This window comes from Corythoichthys intestinalis, chromosome 9, assembly GCF_030265065.1.
Source record: "Corythoichthys intestinalis isolate RoL2023-P3 chromosome 9, ASM3026506v1, whole genome shotgun sequence".
Classification (NCBI taxonomy): Eukaryota; Metazoa; Chordata; class Actinopteri; order Syngnathiformes; family Syngnathidae; genus Corythoichthys; species Corythoichthys intestinalis.
The window spans coordinates 34,564,478-34,590,994 of record NC_080403.1 but is presented as its reverse complement, the minus strand read 5'-3'; the positions used below and the strand labels follow the sequence as shown (position 1 = coordinate 34,590,994).

At 38.4% G+C, this 26,517-nt stretch overlaps 1 protein-coding gene and 1 long non-coding RNA gene across 5 annotated transcripts in view; one reads left to right on the top strand and one right to left on the bottom strand.

The window, feature by feature from the left end:
• Positions 1-26,517, top strand: part of suclg2 (succinate-CoA ligase GDP-forming subunit beta) — a 130,634-nt gene that overhangs the window by 33,029 nt on the left and 71,088 nt on the right. For all 4 annotated transcript variants that reach the window (XR_009064358.1, XM_057845423.1, XM_057845422.1 and 1 more), the window contains exons 3-8: positions 7,016-7,115; positions 10,597-10,687; positions 12,401-12,553; positions 17,044-17,133; positions 17,612-17,708; positions 22,671-22,832. Coding sequence is in view for 3 of the 4 variants with exons in the window: in XM_057845423.1 (XP_057701406.1) it covers positions 7,016-7,115; positions 10,597-10,687; positions 12,401-12,553; positions 17,044-17,133; positions 17,612-17,708; positions 22,671-22,832 (693 nt within the window). In the remaining variant the exon portion in view is untranslated. The remainder of the gene's footprint in view (positions 1-7,015; positions 7,116-10,596; positions 10,688-12,400; positions 12,554-17,043; positions 17,134-17,611; positions 17,709-22,670; positions 22,833-26,517) is intronic.
• Positions 1,969-4,323, bottom strand: LOC130921472 (uncharacterized). Its single transcript, XR_009064360.1, has 3 exons — positions 4,206-4,323; positions 4,035-4,112; positions 1,969-2,767 (listed from the first exon to the last, which is right to left on the bottom strand). It is a non-coding gene; the product is annotated as an uncharacterized LOC130921472 (long non-coding RNA).

The window sequence follows — 26,517 nt, the reverse complement described above, 5'->3', positions numbered from 1 at the left end:
AGGCGTTATTAGGAAAAGCTTCAGTTTATCCATTCGCCAGATCCATATTTGATGCCTAAATCGATGTTTTTCGACCCGCTGTCTCCGCCGTATTTGCCTGACATCTGCTAGCTACCCTGAACTGTACAACTATCTTGTCCACACAAAATCAGCCTATTCTCACGAAAGTTTGAAAAACTTTAAGAGCTTGGAGGCTTATAAATACTTCGTTGCTGGTTGGGTGAAACAGGTCCCCGTCCACGAAAATTCGGCAGGAATCTATCTTGTGCTTGGAAAGGTGAGTTACGAAATTTTCAATTCAAAATCTTTTGTTATTGCTAACATCCACTGTCAAGTCTAATGTATTTCATGTCGTTTGTCAATAGAGTTAGGGCTTTTAATGTTTATATGGTTTAGCGATAGCACTCTCACTACATACATACGTGTATGTTGTCGGCGATTAGCCTAGCAATGATCTTAATTGTGGTTGTCAGCCCAAAACCCTCTAAATATATATTAAATGCATCTTACCAGATATAAAATGACTACTACATAATCTGTGGTAATCGTTTGGAGCCCAGTTTTCTCGTCGAATTGCAGCAGCCCATCTCGCTCTCTTCTCTCCGGGTCTCTCGGAATCCGGTAGAACTTCAAGTCTCTCCGTCTTCTCCGTCTATCTTCTCTGTTATTTCAACCGACCGCCACACACGCCTTCACCATTTTGATTATTAATGTTAACGAGCAGAAAAACACGTCGTAAATAGGAGGAATGTACGTAGCTGTAACAGGGAAACATGATGTGTTGACGGACAATTGGGCGGCACCAGTCAGGAGGAAGGAGTTGTGACGTCACGTGGGTAGGGTGTATAGTCTAGGTTCTATTTATTTTAATTTTATATAATATTTGTTATTTTTTGTTAATTTATTTATTTTCACATTAAATTCATGTTCCAATTTGCAAATATGTTTTGAAAAAATCCTGTTCAATGGATTTTTTTTTTTTTTTTAAACCCATACATCTCAAAATTTTGGAGCTATAATTGCAATACCGTGATACCGTGAAACCGCGGTATTTTTGCTCACGGTTATCGTACCGTGAAAATCTCATACCGGCACATGCCTAGTATGATGTCACACCACAACAAATTTCAAAACTTACCATTTGCACAATAAGTTCACTTGCAAACACAATTGCAATCAAAAAAGAAACAACTACACAGATGACACACTTTAACCAAGGCACACTCCCATTTTGGCCCTGAATCTTATGCATGAAATGGTTAAAAAAAATTACAGTACTTTAGTGCCTCTTTAAGAGAAAGCATATTAAAAAATCTGCTTATAATGTCGTCTAACACTGTAAAAATGTTTAGCACTTTTGCTACACAACAACAGCACCCCAAACACCCCAGGTGGCCTCCAGCTAGAACGACTCTCAATCCCTCCTTTGGCTGATTTCCGTGTCATTTTAGCTTTTTTTTCCTCCATGCTTGAATGAGTTATCATCACAGATAAAAGCATCCATCCATTTTCCACTTCTTTTTATGCCACTAATAACTAGACCACATACGCACGTAATTATCAGTGAATCTAACATTCAAGTTATTAGTGAGGAATTTGTCCCTATAGAAAACCAAGAAACATGTTGAGAGCATGCAATCGCCATACTGAAATTCAATCTTTTGACTGTATGACAAATGTGTAAACCCCATGCATTACTCCGCTGAGAACTATTTATTGTTATTAATTTATATTCATGTCTATGATTAATGTTTATTTTCAGGGAACTTTTCAACCAACATTTTGACACAAGATCTGAATGTGGTCGGGGCCCAAGGTGTTAAAAGAAAAACATACAATGCATTAACCTTGAAAAATCTTTGTATAACTGATGTAAATAAAATACAAGGTAAAAAGTAAAATACTTTAGATAGATTCATTGACTCCTATTGACTTTAATGGCACTTCATCAAGTCCAAAGGGGGAGTATTAACATTTTTGGCAGATGGTTGACTCAGTCAATAATGGTTCATTGTTTTAATTTTTTTGGACCCATACTGGGAGACGCTTGCGTGACGCTGTCAAGAAATCAAAGCTTTTGTAATGTATGCCCTACAGGGACACGAAGACAACAGGGACAGTTTTAGCCTTCTGTCTGTCTGTCAGAAGTTAATTGCCCAGAACCATTACCAAAGTACACATGAGATACAAACGGTGTGAACTTTTGAACTTTTTTAGTATACAATTGAATTCCAGCTCCACTTTCACCACTTTTTTTTTCAAACCCTCTGAAGCATTCAAAATCTATGATAAAAATGGCAAGTCCCCTTTATTTAATAGGTAGCTACTGCCCCCCACTACCACCAACACCACAACCCTAATCATTGTAAATCATTGATTAAATACTAGTACAATAATTTGACCTGATTGAATGTTTTAGTGACTTTGCAGAATTGCAAGATTTGAAAAATACACTGCACTACCCTTCCCACACAATCCCATTAGGATGCTGTGTAGTGGCTGCCAGTCAGGGAACTGGCAGCAACAGTAATAGGACGGTAGGTGGGACCCACACTTTTCCATATGGTGGTACTCCCAGGATGGGTTTCCATATTCGTCTGGGCTGTCTGTTGCGGGAGTTGGTGGGTTGGGGCTCCGGTCTTTGTTTTTTAGCTGGGCATCCTCCTTGGGCGCCGGCACAGATCGCCGACTGGGCGCCGGTGGGTCGGTGGGGTGTCACCCCCTTCGGGTTGGGGGTCCTGTCCTGTCCAGGGCCTAGTAGATTTGACTATTGGAACAGTATATTAACAGGTCTTGATAAAAAATCAGTCAGAAAGCTGCAACTAGTACAGAATGCTGCGGCCAGAGTCCTTACAAATACAAGGAAACTGGACCACTTTACACCTGTTTTGAAATGGTTACACTGGCTTCCAGTAAGTCAAATGATGGACTATAAAATACAACTACTCGTCTACAAAACACTTAATGGCCTTGGACCAAAATACATTCTTGATTTGTTGGATCCCTATGAAACATCTAGACCCTTAAGGTTGTCTGGAACCGGTCTCTTGTATGTTCCAAGAACAAGAACCAAGCTGGTGAGGAAGCATTTTGTTATTATGCTCCTCACCTTTAGAACAAATTACCTGAAGGTCTGAAGTATGCTCAAACTGTTAGCTCCTTTAAATCAGGGCTGAAAACGCTTTTGTTTATCACAGCACATCCTAAATTGTCGATATATTTCAAATTTCAAGCTATTTGCTTTGTACTAATTTTCTGTTTTATTTCTTATTTCAATAATAATAATTATTTCTTTTAAATGTTTAATTTTTATGTATAAATTTATTTAGTGTTTTGATTGTCTTTGTTTGCTTTTCTTTTTGATTTGATATGATTTTTATGATCTTCATGTGAAGTAAAGCACTTTGTACACAATTGTGCGATACAAATACATTTGCCTTGCCTTTCCTTGCTGATTTTAAGTAACAAGGCTTCAAAGGTGCTTACTTTTTTTATTACTACTGTCCCCAATGAAGTTGCCTTTTGCACCTTTACACTTCAAGCACCTTTTTTCAAGTTACCTTTATCATTTCCTTTCACAAAATAAGTCAGTGTCTCTGATGAAAATTGCTGACAGTTGCATTTAGTGCTGAGTTGAGTTGGCTTAAACACAGCCCCTTTTCTAGTCTAGTGTCAGAAGTACTGAGGGATAACACCCTCTTAGAGCTTTATATGTGGTGTTTGTGTGCGTGTGTGTGGAACTGTGTAACAGATGGCGACTGTTGTCCTCTTTATGATGTTCTACGAAATGGTTATTTTTGAAAGAAGTTTTTTTATACAAGAAGTCTTTGGAGTTCATGAAACTAAAGAGCTACAGTTATCTTAGGCTATTTTTGACACCATTTTATGTTTGGTACATAAATAATGGGAAACTCCCCCTGGTAATGATGATTCAGCCAGGTAAAGCAACAACAGGACAGCCGCTTTACACTTTTTTTCTACTTCAAATAGGGGTGATTAAATGAGTGCAGTGAGGGTCAGCTTTTGTTCCTCACCTGTGACAAAGGAAGACAGATGGTTGTGCAGTTCATCCATTGTGTCAGCTACCTGATTAGGAGGGACAGTGCTGAAGGCTGAGGATACACAATTAAAGTGTCTGAGCCAGATAAAAACAATATAAACACATTTTTAGGGGTCAACAATATACTGTATGCAAAAAGGCTCACCAGTAATACAAGGACATCAAGAAAACATGCATGCACGAACAGTGTTCACCAGCCTGATGTCACAGCATAAATTAGCTGGCTTTTATGTCTATGGTTTTGAAAAAGCCATGGATTTCTAAATTGTCCTAACAGCTGTAAATAGGCTTTGCAGGGGTAAAGCTGCCTGTCTCTCATAGAGATGATTTTCGTAAGCAGCTTAGTGTTTCCACCTCCTCATTACGCACCCTAACCTATTCAAGTTGATGGTGAGACATGGAATTATTTTAGACACACATCCTCTTCTATCGAATTAGCATGATATTAATGTGCCAGTAGAAGTAAACTGGAGGCTCATACTTGTTTCCATGGTACCTTTCATGCATTTCAAGCTACACAACAATGGATGCATGAATTAAATTGGAGAAATGTTACATGAAATATATTTAAAAATGTAGTTGTTCCTTTAGCCAAAATCAATTATCACTCATAATACAACTTGAAGTAACCGATGCATATGATTGATGGTGTGATGGTGAAATATTTTTCATGGATATTGTCAGGGAACATTTTCAAATAAAACAAAGAGTGGTAGACTTTCGTCGTAGTGTGAGTGTGTTTATATTAAACTCTGAAAGGGTCACAGAAGTCCGACCATTGTTTCAAAGCACGGCAGCGAGAGGACCTCACCTCATTAGAGGGACTGATGGACACAAGAATGATGATCTTTAACCAGGAAGTTTTTGTTGTACTTGCTGAAAAATTTCAACCGAATTTGCGAATTGTTTTTTTTTTTAAAACTGAGGTGAACCAATATGTTATGGGTTTTTTAAAAGTGTACTTTATACTGCATCTGTCATCACTGCGGGGCCCTTTTTGTCAGAACTGCAAATGAGTGAGGAGCCAAATGTAAAAAAAAAATAAAAAAATAAAAAAAATAAAAAAAACCTCAGTAATTCCTGCTCTCAAATGAGCCGATCTCAGAGTTTCACAACATTTAACACATTCCGTTACATTTTCTGGTCCTGCTGTTGCCAGTATGGTAATAAACATTGCACAACGGTAAGGAATAATTAGTAACTCTACAGATGTACTAGACATGCAGACTTTAATTAAATTCTCTAAATGCAACACATTTTATGAAATAGTACCCTTAATTGTGTGTGTTATGTGTACAAGCACAAATCCATTGGTATTAGACCAATAAGCCTCAAAACATAGCTGAACACCATCAAATTTGTAAATTTCTCTTAAGAGCACACATTTAGAGTAAAATTAAAGTATCAGCATGATCCTATGTCAACAAATTTAAGTACCAGCCAACTGCTAATTTTTTTTTAGTAGTTACGTATTTTTATACTTCCATTCATACGTTTTTTTTTTTGTCATTTGTTGTTTTCTGTCTTGCTTGCTATATTTTTGCACCTTACACTTTTGCTCTTCCATACTCACTTGCATTTATATTGGCTGTCAAAACGGGACCTGAGTTCTATTTTCTCAGCATTAACATGTAAATGTGAACTGATGAGACAATAAAAATCCTTGAATCAATCAGTTTGCTTTGTACTCCTATGTTTCTCCTGAATCTTTTGAGAACCTATAGTATGGTATACAAAAGATAAAAATAAAATACACATTTCCATAATATTGTGTGCCCCAAATGTGTGTTTCACCACCATATTTTAACTCTGACATTGACGAAAACAGCGCTGTTCATACAGAATGCCAAGGGAATGGAAAAGAGAAGCGGTAGCAGTTAAAGTAAATGGAAAGCGCTACAAAACGTAGCTATTAAAACAAAAAGTGGCCTGGTATAAAGATATGCCACCGGCCAGCCTGATGATGACCAGTGGGTCATGCCTACTGACAGCTGACCACATTAGTTCAGTTATGTTTTTGTTAGACTTAGGCTTGTTACCATTTTTCTGTAACGAAGTACTTTTGCACATTTTGATTTTTGTTGGTAATGAACCTTTTTACATTTTCTTTCTGCAATCTGCTCTTAACACCTTCATATTTACCATGACTGCCGCCCGGTCATTTTTTTCGGGTTATTGTGCTGTACGACACGTAATAGTGGCGAAGGGCAATATTCTTCACTACATTTACCCCCCCTGACCCTTTTGAAGAAGATATTTATTTTTGCTGTCATCCCTTGCTGCTTCTCATGCCCAAAAGACACTATTCCTATTGTACATGCTACTAGTTTCTAACTCTTTTTGCAGGAAATGTGTTCTTTGGGCCTCTGTAACTTATTGGGTTGTGTTTTCATGTTCTCCTTCCTTTGGTTGAGCGCGTTTCTCGCCTTCAGGGTCAAGGTGTCCATCTAGCCGTTGACTTTTTTTCCCTCAACCCTGCAGAGCCTCTTGTCAATGGCTGAACTCATCTAAGATAATAATAACCTTGCCTGGAACCATCTTTCATCAAAAGTACCACCTCCACTTACATGAGGCTATTGTAAGATGCATGCTGAAGAGACAGCTGAGTGGCATAGTGAATTTTCAGCTTGTCGGGTAGAATTGACAGCAAAGGATGTTGAGATTTTATAGGAGGGAAGGTCAAGTTTCATTTTTAAGTGCTTGAATTTGAGAATATTGACTCCATTAATGTACAAAAGTCTATTTTATGTTAAATTTCATGCATGGGAAGGCTAATTTTTTACTGAATAAAATCATCTATACTCTTTAAAGTCAATAAATTATGTTCTATCAAGGCTTCACATAAACACCCAGTTTTTGCCTTATAATATTTTCATCCCTGAGCCACAATACTCAATAACTACAATGTTCTAATCCTAATGTATACCTAACATGCTGTTGTTGTTTGTATTTTAGATGCCAAAGAGATTGTGTTAAAAGCTCAGATTCTGGCTGGTGGGAGAGGCAAGGGTGTGTTTGACAGTGGCCTCAAAGGTGGAGTGCATCTAACGAAGGAGTGAGTATGCCTTTTGCTTGAAATTAAAAAAAACAAAAGAAACATAATTTCTTTTGAGATTAAATTATTAAAGAACCACTTGTTTTATCTTTTTTTTTTGGTTATGCAATATTTTTTTATACTTACAAGTTACAAACCTCCATTTTGACGCTTGGCATATTCACATCATTTTTTTCGTTTGTTTTCATTTTTTTGTGCTAAAATTGTGGGATAAAATATTAAAATGAGGTTTGTCCCGGAATGTTTTGTATTCTATTATGCTTGTTTGGATTAGATTTAGATGTCTGTTTATTCCTTTTTGATGCTGTTCTTTGAATTTGTTTGTGCTTTTGTGGACATTTCTAAACTATCAACAAGCACATCATGTATGTATGAACATTGCTGCCGTGACAATTTAATTTTACTCATGGGATGAATAAAGTATGACTCGCTCTCCCTCTAGCTCAAAAAAAAAAAAAAAAAAGGAAAGATTACAGCACACATCCTCTCCATTCACAGATAAAAAATGTGATACATGGCAATGATTTGAGACATGAATCATTGTCACAGTGTTGTTGTTGTTGGTTCAATTACTGTATCTTTCGGACTATAGGTTTATCCGGCATATAAATTGCACCAGTCAAAAGTTGTAGAAAGAAAAAAATGCATTGGAGTATGAATCGCTTATTTGAGGAAATGTTAAGCCTGCCGCGATATGCAATAAGTCAAATTATCGCACGGTAAATAAAAATGAGGGCTGTTGGGCTGTAATGTTCCCGGCTGCGATTATCGCCGCGTGCTTGCGTGCATACATATGTGCGTGCGCGTGTTCGGCAGACGTGCGTGTTGATTACATATGAGACTCCAGTAGCTTTCACAGATATTTATTGGCCATCAACATGCTGTGGAATTAAAGTTCAGACTTACAAAATAAGGAAACACACAGTTAGACAATGTACTAACGCTTTTATTGTACTATTAACATTGACAGTCTTCTCCACAACGCAGAATTGCAGTTGAAAGGTGACTCATCAAACATGCAAACTCGCTGGATTAAAGAATTTGCAAGCGATGCGAACAAAAGAAAAAAAAAAATCTATTACTGATACAACATTCATGTCGAAAGAGAAGTGCATTTTGTTTTTGTTTCTTTTTACTGAGTGTAAAGCTTATAATTATTGGCTTAGCAAACGTACTTCCAGTGAACATTTCAAAATAAAAGCATGTCATGTTCAGATTTCTGGAGGCAATCACATATATTTCAGATTCTACACTAAGAATAAATTTAAAATGACACCCGTTATGAAAAATATGATTAGCAATGATAATATGATGTAATAAATGATAATAATTTGGCTTCAAATTTGTTGCATGCGCACTTTGCAGGACAATATGTCAGTCATTTTGGATCAAATTAACATCTTTAATGTGACAGTGGGTTTCTTACCTATTTCATATTCTGCACCTAACTAGCTTTAAAATGACTCATTATGTATTGTGTGCTTTTTTTTAATATTTTGAATTTTATTTTAATATAGTTTGTGTTTTATTTAACAATAACAATTTATTGCATTTCAATAGGTGATTTATAAGATGTATTGTCACTATGTTCATGGTTGAATAGAGTAAATGCATATCGCAATAATTTATGAGACAGTATATCGCCTGCTAAAATTTGGTATCACGACAGGCCTTCGTTTAAAACTGAGACCAATATCATACATTTAATTTTGAAATGCAAATGAAAAAATCTAGGGGGGTTCGTAAGTCCATCTAACTAACTAACAACATGTTTGATTGAAGTTGCTAAGCCTGACGCAATATGCAATGAGTCCATTTATGGCAAGGTAAATAAAAATAAGGTCGGTAATTTTCACAGCTGCGTTTTATCACCGCGTGCGTGCATACATTTGTGCGTGCGTGTAGATGGCATGAGACTCCAGTTTTTGTGTGCAGACGTTTATTGGTCAACAACAGGCTGTAGAATTACAATTCACATATACAAAATAAGGAAACACATCGATATTAAACATTGTAAACATTAGCGTTATTACACTGAGACTAATGGGGGGAAAAAGACAACTTACTTTAGCCTGCTATAAAACATTGGCAGTCTTTTCCAAAATGCAAACTTGCGGTTAAAAGGTGACACTTCAAACATGAAAAATCCCTGGTTAACAGCATTTGCTAACGAAAGAATGAGGGAAAAAAAAAAATCTATTAGTGACACCACAAGCAATGACGAAAAGTGCTTTTTCGCGGAGTGTAAAGTTGTTAGCGGTTTAACGAACGTACTTCCGGTGAACATTTCAAAATAAAAACACGTCACGTTTGTCATATAAATAACGATTTCTGGAGTTAATCCCACATCCTTCAGAATTAATACTATAATATGTAAATGCTATAATACTACAGGATTCAGATTGTACACTAAGAATAACTTTAAAATGACGCCCTTTTTAAAAATAGGATTGGCAATTAATATTATAATTATTATTATACTATTATATACAGTAGTATACTATACTAATAATGCTAGAAATTTTTTTTTAGAAGAATTGTTTTGAAAAATGTTGGAAAGGCGAAGTCAGTGTTCTCAATCTGTTTACATTCCATTCTTTCGCACTAGTAAATGTTATCAGCTAAGCCTGCACAATATATCGTATGAACATCGCGCATGTGCGCATGCGCAATAGTCACATCGCAGGACGTGAAATTTTTTTTCTTTATTTCAACATTAAAATTTTTGTTTTACTTCATGAACGCAGCAAGTGTACTGATCCTGGATTAAACTGAGTTATAAAAATTAGGGCCGATGGCGCCATTTTTCAGAGTATCGGAATGTAAAAACAACATGCATTCATGTTTTTCTGCTTCATGCTCATACAGCACCACAGAGTCTCACTCTCCCTCCTGCTAGGCAGCACGACCAAACTGTTTTTCTTCGTCAACAGTGCAGCAATCCCGAATGGAGCTATTCAAGTTATTTGGTCAAAATTTTCTTGTTTTAATATCGCAAACTCCACAAAAATCGCAATGATAGTTAATTTCAATATCGTTCAGGCCTACAATCAGCATTTGACCTTAGTGTTCATATGTGATTAATTATTGTTATTTACATGTTTATATGTACTTTAACAAAGGATTTAAGTGTTCCAAAATGTTTTCGTGAATTTATAAGCGTCACAAAAATTTCATTGCTATATTAGTAAAAAAATAATAATTATTAGTCGACTAATTGTAAAAATAGTTGGCTGACTAATCGGGATAAAATTAGTCGTTTGGGACAGCCCTACCGGAACATATTTCCTCCACACCCTTCTCACCTTTTTAACCCCTGACCCATTTTCATGCGTGATGAATATGTGAAGTCACATTACATTGTACCCACAAAATGCTGCATTAATGCTCAAAATTCATTGTCAGTCAGTCTTTTCTCTTGTTAATATGTTATGTGTTATATGTTTTAATTTATATTAATATGTTAACACCTCTTCACCAGCCCAGCAGTTGTTGGTGAACTGGCCACTAAGATGCTTGGTTTCAATCTGACGACCAAGCAGACACCGAAAGACGGAGTGAAAGTAAAAACGGTAAGTCATCCCTGGAAAATTGTTTTTGACACCCCCGCCTCATATCTAATTTGATGGTACGCTGTTGCCTTAAAATATGAGCCTATTTTGTTTCATGGCCATGCTCATAACACTGGACAGTCATTTTCTCAAATAATTTCCCGCCCCTAAAAGAAGAGGAAATCTGTTACAGCCTCTCCAAAGATTAATTCACTCATTTATCTGCCATACTGCTTGTCCTCACAAGGGTCACAGTGGTGCGGGACGCTATCCCAGCTAACGATGGGAAGGAGGGCGAGGTACAATCTGAACTGGTTCCCCCCAAAAAAACAACAACACCCATTATTCACACTCACAACTACACTGATGGACAATTATTTAGTGTTCAGTCAGCCTACTTTACATAAATTTGGGATATGGGAGGAAGCCGAAGTACTCTGAGAAAACCCACGGAGGCACGGGGCGAAAACGCAAACTCCGCAAAGGAAGGCCATAGCCTGGGAATGAACCCTTGATCTCAGAACTATGAGGTGTGCAAACCACCTCTCCACTATGTCATCTCTCTAAAGTTATGCAATTAAAAAAAAAAAAAAGTTTTTTTTTTAATGTCTTAATGTTTTAAAGTGTACCTTACATTTCCTGCATCAATTAGTATTGGTCTTTAAGCAGCCTTCTTCAATAAGTGTTTTACATTTTCAAAGTGACCAAGGGGGCAAAGCTTGAAAATAGAGATTTCCCAGAAGAAATAATTAGATTTAAGAATTAAATATAAGAATGTGTTTAGACTTTATAAATGTTAATGAGATTGGACTAGAGAATAGATATTTTCAATTTATTTAACAGTTAGTGTTAACAAAAGGGCAATGCATTTTATTATAAATATTATTTTGTGGCTCTCTGCTTCAAAACTGTTTTCCCTTAAACTGGACCTCTTTAAAATTTAATTGAGAAGTATTTTAGGCGTTACCAGGAAAGATCTGCCACTGGCAAGTGTTGAAGGGCAGAGTAGTGTAGTCCTTTTAGTCTAAGCTTGGCCAATCATATGACAGCCACAGCTTAGCTGTCAGATTTCCAATGAAGCTTGAATCCACTCTCAGGCATTATTGCACCACAGAGCACAGAACGGCATGCATTGGGAAGTACTTGTGCATCTGCTACATGGACACGCTGTCAGTGATGATAGAGGGCTGAGCAGAGGTGGTGGGAGATGCGTGTGAAGTGATGTTGTAGAATAAGACAATATACAGTAGAAGAAAAAAGCAGAATCAAGATTGTTTTGTTTTGATACAAAAAATCGTGTATAGGCCTGCTGCAAGATGAAAGACAGTGAAACAGCGGCTGACCAGATAAAACTGCAGTTCTTAAACACTGAGGATAGATAAGGCAATTCATCCTATTTTACTAGGTGATAGTTTGAAAGCAAAAAGAAATGGAGAACAATACTGCCCATTAATCTAACCAATCCTACATGTTCCTTTTCTGTTTTTCCCAATTAGCCTTGTGTGCTTCTCTGTTCTCTTTTCAGCTCAGTGAGCTTTAAGTGATTCTGCCAGTTCTTCCTTGTGTTCACGATTCAAATGCAATAACTATTGAATTTATTGTATTTGTCACTGTCCAACGGGGGCAGCAAATGACTATCCTTTATCAGAGCCACAATCAATAACCTGTATACAATGTTATTCTCGCCAACTAAATTTGTCCATCAGCCACCTTGCTACTTTTGTCCACGTCCAGGTGATGGTTGCTGAGGCCTTGGACATAAGCAGGGAGACTTACTTTGCCATTCTAATGGATCGTTCATGCAATGGTCCTGTTATGGTTGGAAGCCCCCAGGGAGGTATGGATATTGAGGAAGTAGCAGCAAGCACCCCAGAACTCATCTTTAAGGTATGCCATTTGTGGTGGACACCACGTTCTATTGTAGTAGAAAACGGATTTGTTTAAGCCCTCCCCTCCGAAAACCTACCTCCAAGTATATGAACACCTCAACCTTGTCTGGTTAAGTGAACTCCAACAACTTTGTTGTTGTAGCCTCAAGTTTCCAGCAGAGTATCAGAGTCCTGTACAAGATTGGCATTTTTGTTTCAAAAGCAACACTAACTCTTGTATTTGTATTCACTCATGTACTGGACTGTCTCAGAAAATTAGAATACACAATACAGTGATACCTCAGCTCACGAACATAATTGGTTCCCAGAAAGTGTGCGTGAGGCGAAAAGTTCGTCTTCCGAACATTTATTTCCCATAAGAAACCATTAAAATGAGAATAATCCGTTCCCAGGTCCCCATAAAACATAATTTTCTACTAAATAAGCCTTAAAACTACACAAAAATATACCTTATTTTATGTATAATAAGTGTGCTATTGTATTATAATTAAAGAAATAAACTGTACTGTATAATAAAGTTGTTTTATTTACCTTTGCGATGGTATGGGAGTGGGAGGAGTGGGAGGAGGAGGGAGGGAGTTACTGTTTGGAAGGAGAGTGTTACCGGCAAAGTGCGCAGTTAGCGTAGACTCCACTGCTGTGCCCCCCACATGCTTTTGGTTGTTAATAAAAGTGCCCACAAAAAGCCATCCGACGCCTCTGGGTGTTTGTATGCACGCCGCCTCCTTTCTGGAGAGGAAATCGGGCGAACCGAAGACAACCGACGACAACGAGCCAACGTGACTCGCCGGTCCACTTCTCACGACGGTGGGAAGCTGAAAGCACCGCCAATTACCAGTCGAGGGCGAATTGGTAACACGAGTCACCTTCCATAAGGACTGTATGTAACTCTTTTTCGGTCCCATAATAGCAAAAGTACACTCAATATGGTCCAAAATGTCTATCAAACACAAACCACGTCCGCACTCAACGAAAGGGAGGGGACGAACTGGGACGCCGTGAGCGTGCGTCAGCTTCTCGTGGCGCTGTCCGACCGCGTGGCTTGGTTCGTCCGCCGAAAACTAGTTCGCCAGCAGAGACTATATGCTCGCGAATTTAATGTTCTTGAGGCGAAAAGTTCGTGAGCTTAAGCGTTCGTGAGCCGAGGTATCACTGTATTCTAATTTTTTGAGACAGTCCTGTGTATATATACAGGACTGTCTCAGGAAATTAGAATACACAATATTCTAATTTCCTGAGACAGTGGTGCTTGGTTCGGAACGGAGGCGTACCGAACGAGTTTCTGACATAATGTAACCCTTACTTTTCGAGGCTGTGAGTGGATCGGGTAACAGTTTGTTTGTGTAGATCAGGGGTTCCCAACCTATTCCACTAAGGCACACTGTGGGTGCAGGATTTCATTCTTACCAAACAAGATGACAACACTTTTTCCCCAATCTGGTGTTTTACAAGTGCAATCAGTTGATTGCAGTCAGGTGTGGCTTGTTTTAGCAGAAGCCTCATTGGTTCAACTGTCTCTGCTGGATCGGCTGGAACAAAAACCAGGACCCACAGTGTGCCTTGAGGACTGGGTTGAAAACCCCTGGTGTAGATTATGTTTGTTTCGTCTTCTTTACTATAATGAGGACCAACACGGTAGGATAGTATAACCCAGAAACGTCAACGGCGCAATAACGAGGCCACCGCGAGAACGCAGTGCTAAAGTCAGTCAGCCAATGCACACCAGTTGGAGTGCGGCCGCGTGTTAGACGCGTCCAAGAAGCGGCTCAACACGACACACGCGAAAAGAACAGCAGAGTTTATTATTTGACGCGAGACGCGAGCCTCCTGCGTCAATACTACTTCCGGTAGCTAGGATCGTGCAGACCGGAAGTCATTCGTGTAAAAATACGGTGGATCGGGTCGATTTTCAAGCTAATATGCAATCGTAACCCACTTTTTGAGTCCATCAGATCTCTTGAGTGGTAGATCGGAGCACAGTTGACTTGTCTTTGTTGATTTACTGCTGTTTTCTCTGCTATAATAATAACCAACCCGGCCCCGTGTTCAATACAAAACCCTACTACCACAACAAAACAAGTAGGAACTAATATTCACATAGGAACTAAAGTTATACAACATAAAATATACAATATAGACCCCAATCACCAACGTCACACAATCACGTGATCGCTGTATTGTGCCGCCATATTGTCCTTCATTGTGTGTCCATATTGTCATTTATCGTAGTTTCTAAAGGTGGATTCACTTGCAAATTATGGAAGCCCCGGTGCTTTCAGACACTGTAAACTCATTGGATGAGTTGCATAAAAGCCGTTATTTGGAAAAGCTTCGGTTGATCCAGTCGCCAGATCCATATTTGATGCCCAAACCGATGTTTCCTCCCGTCCGGTCCCGTCCTGTGCGTCAGCGCTCGTCCTGAGACCACAAAATTTCCAATCATACTCCAGTTTATGTCACGATGAGGAGTCGGGTACCCAAAATCGGCACCGGCCCGAATATAAACCGACATTTGGTCAGCTGAGCGTCACCGTTGTCACGATTGTAAAATGAAACTTGATCGACAACGGGCCGGTATGTGCCGAAAAATAGCTGCCCCGCCTGAAATGTCCCCCCCTGACGGGAACGCTTATTTATAACGCTTTATTGACGTAAAAACATCAAATGTTTTCATGGACGCATTACAGAAATGGATTTACGACTCTAAGATCAGTTTAAAATAATTGAATTACACAAAATATGAGTACTGTATTTTAGTAACAAATCGTGGACTGGGCCACATAACCATCTTTGAACAGAAATGTATTAGTCTACAGGTTTTCACGACCATATCCCAATGACAATCACACAGTTATGACATTCATTAGTTCAAGCAGAGTAAAATAATACATATTCACGGTACAAGAAAGTCGTTTCCGTGTGGGCGCTCCCGTCAGGGGGGGGGGCATTTCACACAGGGCGGCTATTTTTCGGCACAACACCTGTTGTTGCGCTCATCTTATTGCTGCTGTGGCAACGAGCTTCGTAGTCTCCGTCTGATGATGTAAGCGAACGTGTTGGTATCATATTGATGTTTTCGCCACTGTCTAACGGCTGTCGACACAAACGCATCATGGACCGAGATAAACAAACCGTGCTGCTTTCGAGATGCCCTTTCAACAATGGGCACACAGCAACTAGTAAAATGACCGGTTATCTTCTCTGTTACTGCAACCAACCGCCACACATGCCTTCACCGTTTTGATTAATCAATGCTAACGATTGTCAGGAAGGTTTTTGGGTTCGTTTACTTGACGGTGATTCCTTAGACAAGCAGAAAAACACGCTGTAATAGGAGGAATGTACTTAGCGGTAATATGTAAGCGCGATGAGCTGACGGACAATATGGCACCAGTCAGGGGGGCGGAGTTGTGACGTCATGTGATTGGGGTCTATAAATGAATACTACATCACATTTGTAAAATATGAACACATAATAAAATAAATAATAGCCCATTTAAAAAAAATAAATTGAAATGAGCTAAAACAGCTGTAATTAAATAATAAGAATAATACACAGATCCTGCTTACACAATTACATTTATTAATTTCTGTGTGGCGCTTTAACGTGAAAATCCACCAATAAACCTCATAAGAAAAAAAAAAGATTCATTGAGGCATTTCATTTTTAAAATACATGTTGAAATCTTGGTCATTGGGATTGCTTTTCTCTTTAGCACAGGACTTCTTTTTTCTTCTTTCTTTCAGAAAGAAAGCTGACCAATATGCGGGGTCTGAAACGCAAATTCTTGTTGGATTATCTTTAAATACCTGCTACTTTTTGAGCAGAATTCTAGCTTTGTATAGGCTAATGTTCCTATTGTTGAAAGCACAAAGGTGTGTAATAAACAACTAGTACATTTATATTTTGCATTTTGTTTTCTTACTGTACCGAAAATGAACGGAACCGTGACCTCAAAACCGAGGTACGTAATGAACCGAGATTTTTGTGTACCGTTACACCCCTACTAACTCTACATTCTAGCATCACTAACGTCACACACATTAACAGGAATTGGTTGTTTAAAATATAAAATAAGGCACTGAAATGTTTGTTTTTGTCTGGTTACTACCGGTTTTCTTCGGCACTGGTACCCAATGACACAGTGTTTTGATATTCAACCCTACTGCTAAGTGCTGCTTGGTGTGCTGTAAAAGGTTTTATAAACACTATGTACATCCTTAATGGTTAGTTTGGGCAAGTCCTGGAGGCACAGAGTACAAATAACGACATCTTTGGAAAATGTAAAGATTGCTTCTCCAAAGAGTCCTTGCTTACATTATTGTAGTCGTCTGATAAAAGTACCAGTTATAATACAGTTAATACACATTTTCTGAACAGAAACCTATGAAGCTACATGTGATACACATTGTTGTTGAACTTTGGTACAACACAATCATTTTAAAAAGCAAACTAATGAAACAGGCTTTTCACTCTAACTCTCACAGGAAGTCATAGATATATTTGATGGTGTACAAGACGACCAGGCAGTTCGCATGGCAGCTAATTTGGGCTTCAAAGGAACTCTGCAGAGACAGGTATTCATGACAATGAGGTATTTATAAAGGAGTCATAAAAGTATGATGCATACACAATGATATATCATATATGTGTATACAGTTACACAGTTTATTCAAAGACAGCTGCATGATTATTTATAGACAGAACCTGATATTATTAATAGTTTTTCAGATCTGTGCTGTGAAGTGTCAGAACACTTAGCTTGTTTGCCAGAGGGTATTGAACAAATGTACATTTCCTTAGGTTTGTTTCCCTAGGTTGTATTTTGAGATAGTCAGATGATAGATTATCTGTGTTAAATTGTATTTGTTGCTATTTGGTCATATTGATTTAATATCAATATCTGACATTCATGCAAAAGAAACTCAAGACTGTGTGACAGTGAAGGTGATCTGCCATGTTTTGTTGCGTGCGTGGGAGGCTGATTGGTCTTGGTTGGGCCGGCTGCTCAGAGCCGAACCATCAGGTAATTACTTCCCTCAATGGACTTTGCAGGCAGCAGATCAGATTAAAAGGCTCTATGATCTCTTCCTGAAAGTCGACGCCACTCAAGTTGAAGTCAACCCTCTTGGAGAGACTCCTGAAGGACAAGGTACCTTCTATCATTATTCAAATCAATGTACATTTCAATATATCAAAATGTCTTTATTTTGTGTACAATGGTTATGGGCTACCTAAAAAATACATTGTAGAAAGTGCATATTTTAAAAGATCCTTAAATATGTGCCATTATATTTTTTGTCCTGACTGAAAATTTGTGATAAAATGGCTTGACTTTCTACTACCAATTAGAATAGGTATTTCTGCAGGTGTGACGCATACAGAAACCCTACGATGGGTGTCCAAGGGTAGAACAGATTTTTATATTGCTTTGATGATTTCTCCTCAAAATCATTTTTTATTTACGTGCTTTTTTTTAAAGATTGGAAACAAATACAGTGAAGAAAATAAGTATTTGAACACCCTGCTATTTTGCAAGTTCTCCCACTTAAAAATCATGGAAGATTCTGAAATGTTCATCGTAGGTGCATGTCCATTGTAATAGAGATCATCTAAAAAGAAAAATCCAGAAATCGGCTAGAATTCTGAACCTGAAAGACCTATTAGTCTGCCTATGAAAATTCCACCTCCACTCCATGGAGGTCAATAGCAGCATGAGAACACTTGTCCACCCCATACAATAAGTAACTTGTTCACCTCCACAAGGCTGGAAAGGGCTGCGGAGCAATTGCTAAGCAGCTTGGCGAAAAAAGGTCCACTGTTAGAGCAATCAACAGAAAATGGAAGAAGCTAAACATGACAGTCAATCTCAATCGGACTGGAGCCCTATGTAAGATATCACCTCGTGGCATCTGAATGATCCTAAGAAAAGTGAGGAATCAGCCCAGAACTACATGGCAGGAGTTGGTCAATGAGCTGGGACCACCATTTCTAAGGTTACTCTGTGTAATACACTAAGATGTCTTGAAATCATTCATGGCACGGAAGTTTACCCTGCTTAAACAAGCACATGTCAAGGCCTTTCTTAAGTTTGCCTCTGACCATTTGGATGATGCAGAGGAGTCATGGGAGCAAGTTTTGTGGTCAGATGAGAGTGAAATAGAACTTTTTGGTCATAATTTCATTAAGTGTGCTTGGAGGAAAAAGAATGATGAGTACTATTTCAAGAACACCATCCTTACTGTGAAGCATGGGGGTGGTAGCATCATGCTTTGGGTGTGTTTTTCTGCGCATGGGACAGGACGAGTGCACTGCATTAAAGAGAGGACTACTGGGGCCCTGCATTGTGAGATTTTGAGAACAAGCTCCTTCCTTCAGCCAGTTCATTGAAGATTGAGCACAGTGGACATGCACCTACTATGAAAGTTTCAGACCCATCCATGATTTCTAAGTGGGAGAGCTTAGGGTGTTCAAATACTTATTTTCCTTACTGAATGTGTTGTTTTCCTTGAATATTTAAGAAACTATGAGTCTTTTCAGCATTGGGCTTGTTAATAGACTTTGAATCTACGAGAAATTCAAAACCATATAAGATTTTAAGTGGAGTGAATATTCCATACAGTATTGCGTCTCAAAATGTTTACACTATTTTTTCAATAAAATGCTAACTAAGGCTGGCAACCACTTTCAGTACTCTGCTTCCTGCCCGTAGTTAGCTGGGAGAGGCTCCAGTACTCTCGTGAGCCTTCTGAGGATAAGCGGTACTGAAAATGAACAAATACTTACTGTACCTAAGAAATGAAGTGTCTTAATAATAAGTAGCCCCGTGTATTCATCAAGTGAGACAGAGGTTTTATTAAAAAATTGTATATTTAAAGACTATTGGTCCTGAAAGGGCAGCACGGTGGCAGAGTGGTGAGCAAGTTCTGAGAGTGGTGTTTGCATGTTCTCCACGTGCCTTACTGGGCTTTCTCCAAGCACTCCGGCCTCCTGCCATATCCCAAAAACATGACTGGTAGACTGATTGAACACTCCAAAATGGCTATAGGTGTGAGTGTGTACTTGAATGGTTGTCTGTCAGGTTCAGGGTGTACCCTGCCTCCTGCCCGTTGTTAGCTGGGATAGGCTATGGCAACCCCACAACTCTTGTGATGATAAGCGGTTCAGAAATTGAATATATAAATGAATGAATGAATGAATGGTCCCAAAGGTGGATTTGTGAAGCACTAACAGATGGGTTATAACTATACATGTAATTTGTCTCATTTTTCAATGGCATGATTCGTTATTAGATGAATAGACTAAAACAAGAACCATCAAAGTTTGCCAAGAATGCCTGCCTTGTCAATGGACCTAATTTCTGAAGAAAATAATTTCCAAATCAGCCTTTTCATGATGAAAAAACTATCATAACAATAACAATTTGACTTTTTCTTGGTGTTGCAGTCTACAACAAAATGATATTTTCATTAAGAGTGGCATTTTTTTTTGCCAGACAAAAGTATTGGCACCCTCAGCCTAATACTTGGTAGGACAACCTTTAGACAAAATAATGGTGAACAACCGCTTCCGGTATCCATCAGTGAGTTTCTTACAATGCTCTGCTGGAATTTTAGACCATTCCTCTTGGGCCAACTTCTCCAGGTCTCTGAGATTTGAAGGGCGGCTTCTCCAAACTGCCATTTGCAGATATCTCCACAGGTGTTCTGTGGGATTCAGGTCTGGGCTCATTGCTGGCCACTTTAGAAGTCTCCAGTGCTTTCTCTTAAACCATTTTCTAGTGCTTTTTGAAATGTGTTATGGGTCATTGTCCCGCTGGAAGCCCCGTGACCTCTGAGGGAGACCCAGCTTTCTCACACTGGGCCCTACATTATGCTGAAAAATTTGTTGGTAGTCTTCAGACTTCATAATGCCATGCACACGGTCAACCAGTCCAGTGGCAGAGGCAGCAAAGCAACGCCAAAACATCAGGTAACCTCCGCCATGTTTGACTGTATGGACCGTGTTCTTCGCTTTGAAGGCCTTTTTTTCTCCTGTAAACTCTATGTTGATGCCTTTTCCCAAAAACCTCTACTTTTGTCTAAACTGACCAGAGAACATTCTTCGCTCTTGGCTTTCTCAGGTAGGTTTTGGAAAACTCCAGCCTGGCTTTTTTATGTCTCTGGGTCAGAAGTGGGGTCTTCCTGGGTATCCCACTATAGAGTCACTTTTCATTCAGACGCCGACGGATAGTACGGGTTGACACTGTTGTACCCTCGGACTGCAGGACAGCTTGAACTTGTTTGGATGTTGGTCGAGGCTCTTTATCCACCATCCGCACAATCTTTTGTTGAAATCTCTCGTCAATTTTTCTTTTCCGTCCATATCTAGGGAGGTTAGCCACAGTGCCGTGGGCTTTACACTTATTGAGCACACTGCACACGGTAGACACAGGAACATTGAGGTCTTTGGAGATCGACTTGTAGCCCATGCTTCCTCAAAATTTTGCTTCTCAAGTCCTCAGACAGTTCTTTGGTCTTCTTTCTTTTCTCCATGCTCAATGTGGTACACACAAAGACACAGGAGAGAGGTTGAGTCAACTTTAATCTATTTTAACTGGCTGCAAGTGTGATTTAGTTATTGGTACCACAGGTAAGTAACGTGCTGTTTTACACAAATTACAGAAGTATCACATAATTTTTCAAAGCGTGCCAATACTTTTGTCCGGCCCATTTTTGGAGTTTTGTGTAAAATGATAACGATTTTTTTCCCCATTCTCTTTGGTTTTTTTTTTTAATTGCAAGCAAAATAGATGAAGATATTACTACCAAAGCATCTGAAATTGCCATCATTTTCTGGGAGAAATTTAGCATTATCTGAGAGAATTGCATCGGTGCCAATGCTTGCAGTGTATATGGTTTACATTGATACAGTACCGGAATCTACCGGTCCGAGTATTGGCAACTGAAAAGCATACCTGTCAACTTACAACAAGTTAACATGACTTTATTAATAAATGTGAATGCAACACACAGTGCTAGTAATGTAAAACAAACAAACAAAAAAGTTTAATTGAATTTAATTGGTATCTACGAAATTTAACTTTCTCTGTTTACTACTAAAAAATCGTTTGGAAAACAAAACATTCATATCCTTGCAATTGTTGAGTCTGGAAACAGTTTTCAACAGGAGTTTGAAGCAGTCTGCTGTAGAGAGTGGGACATTATGCTTGACAACAAAGTGGCAGAATAGAACTTCAGCATTTGTCACTTTGCTAATAGACAACGATGCTGAGTCTCGAACAGAAAAATGTTTATTCGTGGGCTCGTAGGATTTTCCTCTTGGCACATTGTTTATATGCACTGCTGTTTTAAAGTGGCTTTTTAGATCATAAACTCTACTCGCGGGATGTTTGACGTGCTTTTGCTACGGAACACAATAAATAGATACACATGTTCAAAGCATAATCTCACAGAATGAGATTTTTCTTTTTGCCCTTAATGCTTTCCCACCGTAAACGAAAATATCATTCTATCGTACATAGACATGTTTATATGTACAGCATATGGTAAAAAAAAAAAAAATCACTCATGTTTTCTGTATGAAGTTTACTGTATGTCGTCTCCATTAAAAAGAATAGAAAATCCTGTACAAAATACGGGCAAACCGTATGAGTTGACAGGTATTGAAGAGATTATTCATTCCCAGTATGAGCTACACATTTAAAAGATCATTCTGGTGTTATGCATTGATGCCATTACTGTTTTTTCATCACAGCATTCTTGCTGAAACGCCTCAGACAAACTAGAAAATATTTTGCCTGCTGTCTTTTGTAGGTAGCCTCAAGAATGTGGTCTCTTTGAAATTAAATCTTTGAAGTGAAAAAATGCCCATGAGTTCTATTATAATGGTCCATTCCTTTGAGGCAGCAAGAAGCCACTAAGCAGCAATTCATTACCAAGTTAACCTGTGAAATAATGTACTGTATTCGAAGAGCCACAAGGATTTGTTTTATATTTTTTTGTTGTTGTTCATAATTACCTGTTTGCATGTGACACCTGTTTGCCTGTGAAACCTTGTACTTTTTCTCCTGCTGTCACCCTTACTCTTGTCCCCTCTTTGCTTACATGACCAGTGGTATGCTTTGATGCTAAGATCAACTTTGACGACAATGCAGAGTTCCGTCAAAAGGCTGTCTTTGCCATGGATGACATGACTGAGAGTGACCCCACAGAAATGGAAGCTGCCAAGTGGGATCTCAAATATATTGGCCTGGATGGAAACATTGCCTGCTTTGGTATGGAAATTGTATAGTATGAAATTGCAAAGAGCTACATACTGTATTTACATGTTACCTTATTACATGACACAAATGCAGTGCCTATGAAACTACTTTTTATATGAAAATTTTAATCAAGGTAAATATAAATACAATACATCACTGTTTATCACCAAAAGAACCAGTATAGTCACACTAAAGAAGATTTTGGGGACCAGCCACCGACTGAGTGCTGTCAGAAAAAAGCAGTTAGTTAGAAAGGCCAAATTAACCTTCATTTTCATTAGACTTTACTTTTTTCCAGTTAATATATACAAGCTTTAGGTTGTATTAAGGGTGAAAAAAACAGTTGTAAATCTTGATCTTTTTTGTTTTTTCATTCACAATAACATGACATTGGACCAAGGATAGAAAGACATTTTATTTCCAGTGTATATCTTAATTCCATTGGGACACGGATAAGTCCTTACCAAAGTAAAGACACTCTGGGCTCCGTTCTAATCCACATTACAAGCAGTTTTCTGAGGACTCCAGAAGGGATGCCACCGTAACCAATGTGTTCTAATTAGTGATAATCCACCCAGAAAGTCTCTAGTGAATTGGATTGTTAGCATTCTCATTAAAGGCCCACATTATTGTCATAAATCAAAGCTTTTACAGTATACAGCAGCACCAACAGGTGCACTGTCGTCTTACTCCAACTGGTAAACACATATTTCCACTTTGCGCTCTCGGCTACTCACCTATGCACTCCCATCCTATCACAAAAAATGTTTTTGTTTTTTTTGTCTGTTTTTTATCAACAATAAGACCTTACCATTCCATGCCATATATGTACTAGTATACAGTGGGGAGAACAAGTATTTGATATACTGCCAATGGGTTTTCCCATTGTCAGTGTATCAAATACTTGTTCTCCCCACTGTATATACTAGTCCTTCTCAAAAAATTTGCGTATTGTGATAAAGTTAATTATTTTCTGTAATGTACTGATAAACATTAGACTTTCATATATTTTCGATTCATTACATAAAACTGAAGTAGTTCAAGCCTTTTATTGTTTCAATATTGATGATTTTGGCAAAAAAGTAAAAAAAAAAATTTAAAAATCCCGATCTCAAAAAATTTGCATATCATGAAAAGGTACTCTAAAGAAGCTACTAACCTAATCACCTGAATCAACGAATTAACTAAAAACCCCTGCGAAAGATTCCTGAGTCTTTTAAAAAGTCCCATCTTGGTTCATTACTCAAAACTGCAGTCATGGGCAAGACTGCTGACCTGACTGCTGTCCAGAAGGCCATCATTGACACCCTCAACCAAGAGGCTAAGACACAGAAATACATTTCTGAGTGAATAGGCTGTTCCTAGAGTGCTGTATCAAGACACCTCAGTGGGGAGTCTGTGGTAAGGAAAAAGTGTGGCAGGAAAGCTGCACAACCAAAAGAGGTGACCACACCCTCAGAAAGATTGTGGAGAAGGGCCGATTCCAGACCTTGTGGGACCTGCAGAAACAGTGGACTGAGTCTGGAGTAAAAACATCCAGAGCCACCGTGCACAGGCGTGTTTGAAACATCGGCAGAACCGCCTGACCTGGGCTACAGAGAAGCAGCACTGGACTGTTGCTCAGTGGTCCTAAGTACTTTTTTCAGATAAAAGCAAATTTTGCATGTCATTCGGAAATCAAGGTGCCAGAGTTGGAGGAAGACTGTGGAGAAGGAAGTGCCAAAATGCCTGAAGTCCAGTGTCAAGTACCCAAAGTCAGTGATGGTCTGGGGTGCCATGTCAGCTGCTGTTGTTGGTCTACTGTGTTTTATCAAGGGCAGGGTCAATGCAGCTAGCTATAAGGAGATTTTGAAGGACTTCATGCTTCCATCTGCTGAAAAGCTTTATGGAGATGAAGATTTCATTTTTCAGCACGGCCTGGCACCTGCTCACAGTGCCAAAACCACTGGTAAATGATTTACTGACCATGGCATTACAGTGCTCAATTGGCCTGCCAACTCTCCTGACCTGAACTCCATAGAGAATATGTCGCATATTGTAAAGAGGAAGTTGAGAGACACCAGACCCAAAACTGTGCATGAGCTTAAGGCCGCTATCGAAACATCCTGGGTCTCCATAAGACCTCAGAAGTGCCACAGGCTGATTGCCTCCATGCCACGCCGCATTGAAGCAGTCATTTCTGCAAAAGGATTCCCGACCAAGTATTGAGTGTATAGCTGATATAATTAAGTGAAGGTTGACTTTTTTGTATTAAAAAACACTTCTTTGTATCGGTCAGATGAAATATGCTATTTTTGAGAAGGACTAGTGTATATATATATATATATATATGTATATATGTATAATTAGAGGCATGCAAAATTTCTGATTCTTAGATTATTCGCGATTCGGCCATGGAAGATTCGAGAACGATTCACAAATATCCAATTTCCGATTATTGAATTATACCAGGTAAAGCGGAAATAAAACGCAGTCAGCGCGGTCTTCGGGACGCAATACGGAACGAACCGAGAGTAAATATCATGTGCAGCTAATGCCGCTAGGTAAAAAAAAAAAAGCAATAATACCTGACTGCCGCCGTCAGCCGCTACAAACAGCGCCCAGTTGCTAGTTGCTACAAACATACGGCAACATACGGCTTTGGTAGATATCACATATATCTAGACTAGATGACAGAAATGACAGACTTTCCTGCGCTAGTAAACAGGCGCCATCTTAAAGCAGTAGACTTCTCCTGAAGGCTCTGTTGTAGAGAACCTAATTACTTTTTATCTAAAATACCCCTAAATTGGCAAAATCTTGACTTGAATCTATCTTTAAATGATGAAACAGTTTTAAAACTTTCACATGTCGAAAGTAGACATGAGGGAAATGATGGAATAACGGGCACAATTTTAACAACTTTAACGGTTGATTCACAACATGAAATTAATTGAATGTAGTTTAAAGCTGCTGATACAGAATTGGGACTTGGGTATTTTATTTACTGTTTTTAACCGGTAACTTGATACTAAAATAGTAGTTTGGTTTATTTAGCCTGAGAGGATTTTTGAACAATTTTGGAACAAATATACAAAACATAGCTCACAAGAGCAAGAAATGCATGTAAAAATAAATTAAAATACCCGAGTTTAGCCTCAAATGGTATAAAAATATAAATAAATGAGGATTGATGTATAACAAAAGAAAAATTGGCTAACTTGCATAGCAAAAGTCCACTAGCTTAAATGCTATAAAATGCTAGAAATTTTTATTTTTTTATTTTTTATTTTTTTTATACAATGCTCATAACAAATCGTTCAAACACGTATTCACACGAAAAACTGCTAAATATACCTCTAATCAAAATTCCGAATGTATGAACAATCATATTAGCTCAAACAAAAACTTATAACCTTATATTGGTCTTAACAGGGAGAAACTGGATTCAGCCATGTTAGATGAGTTATTTCCAGTGTTCTTTTTGGCAGCCCTTTTAATTTTTGTCATAGTCTTAGTATTTTAGACAATAGCACTTAACACTTATGTCATATTTTAGTCATTTAATGTTTTTTACTTTGTCTAGTTTTAGTCGACGAAATGTCATACAAATTTTGTCTAGTTTTAGTCGACAGTTACTCAAAATATTTTCATTTGTAAAATTCTAATTCAAAGTTTTAGTCCAAAAACAAATACATGTTTCCAACAATTTTGAATC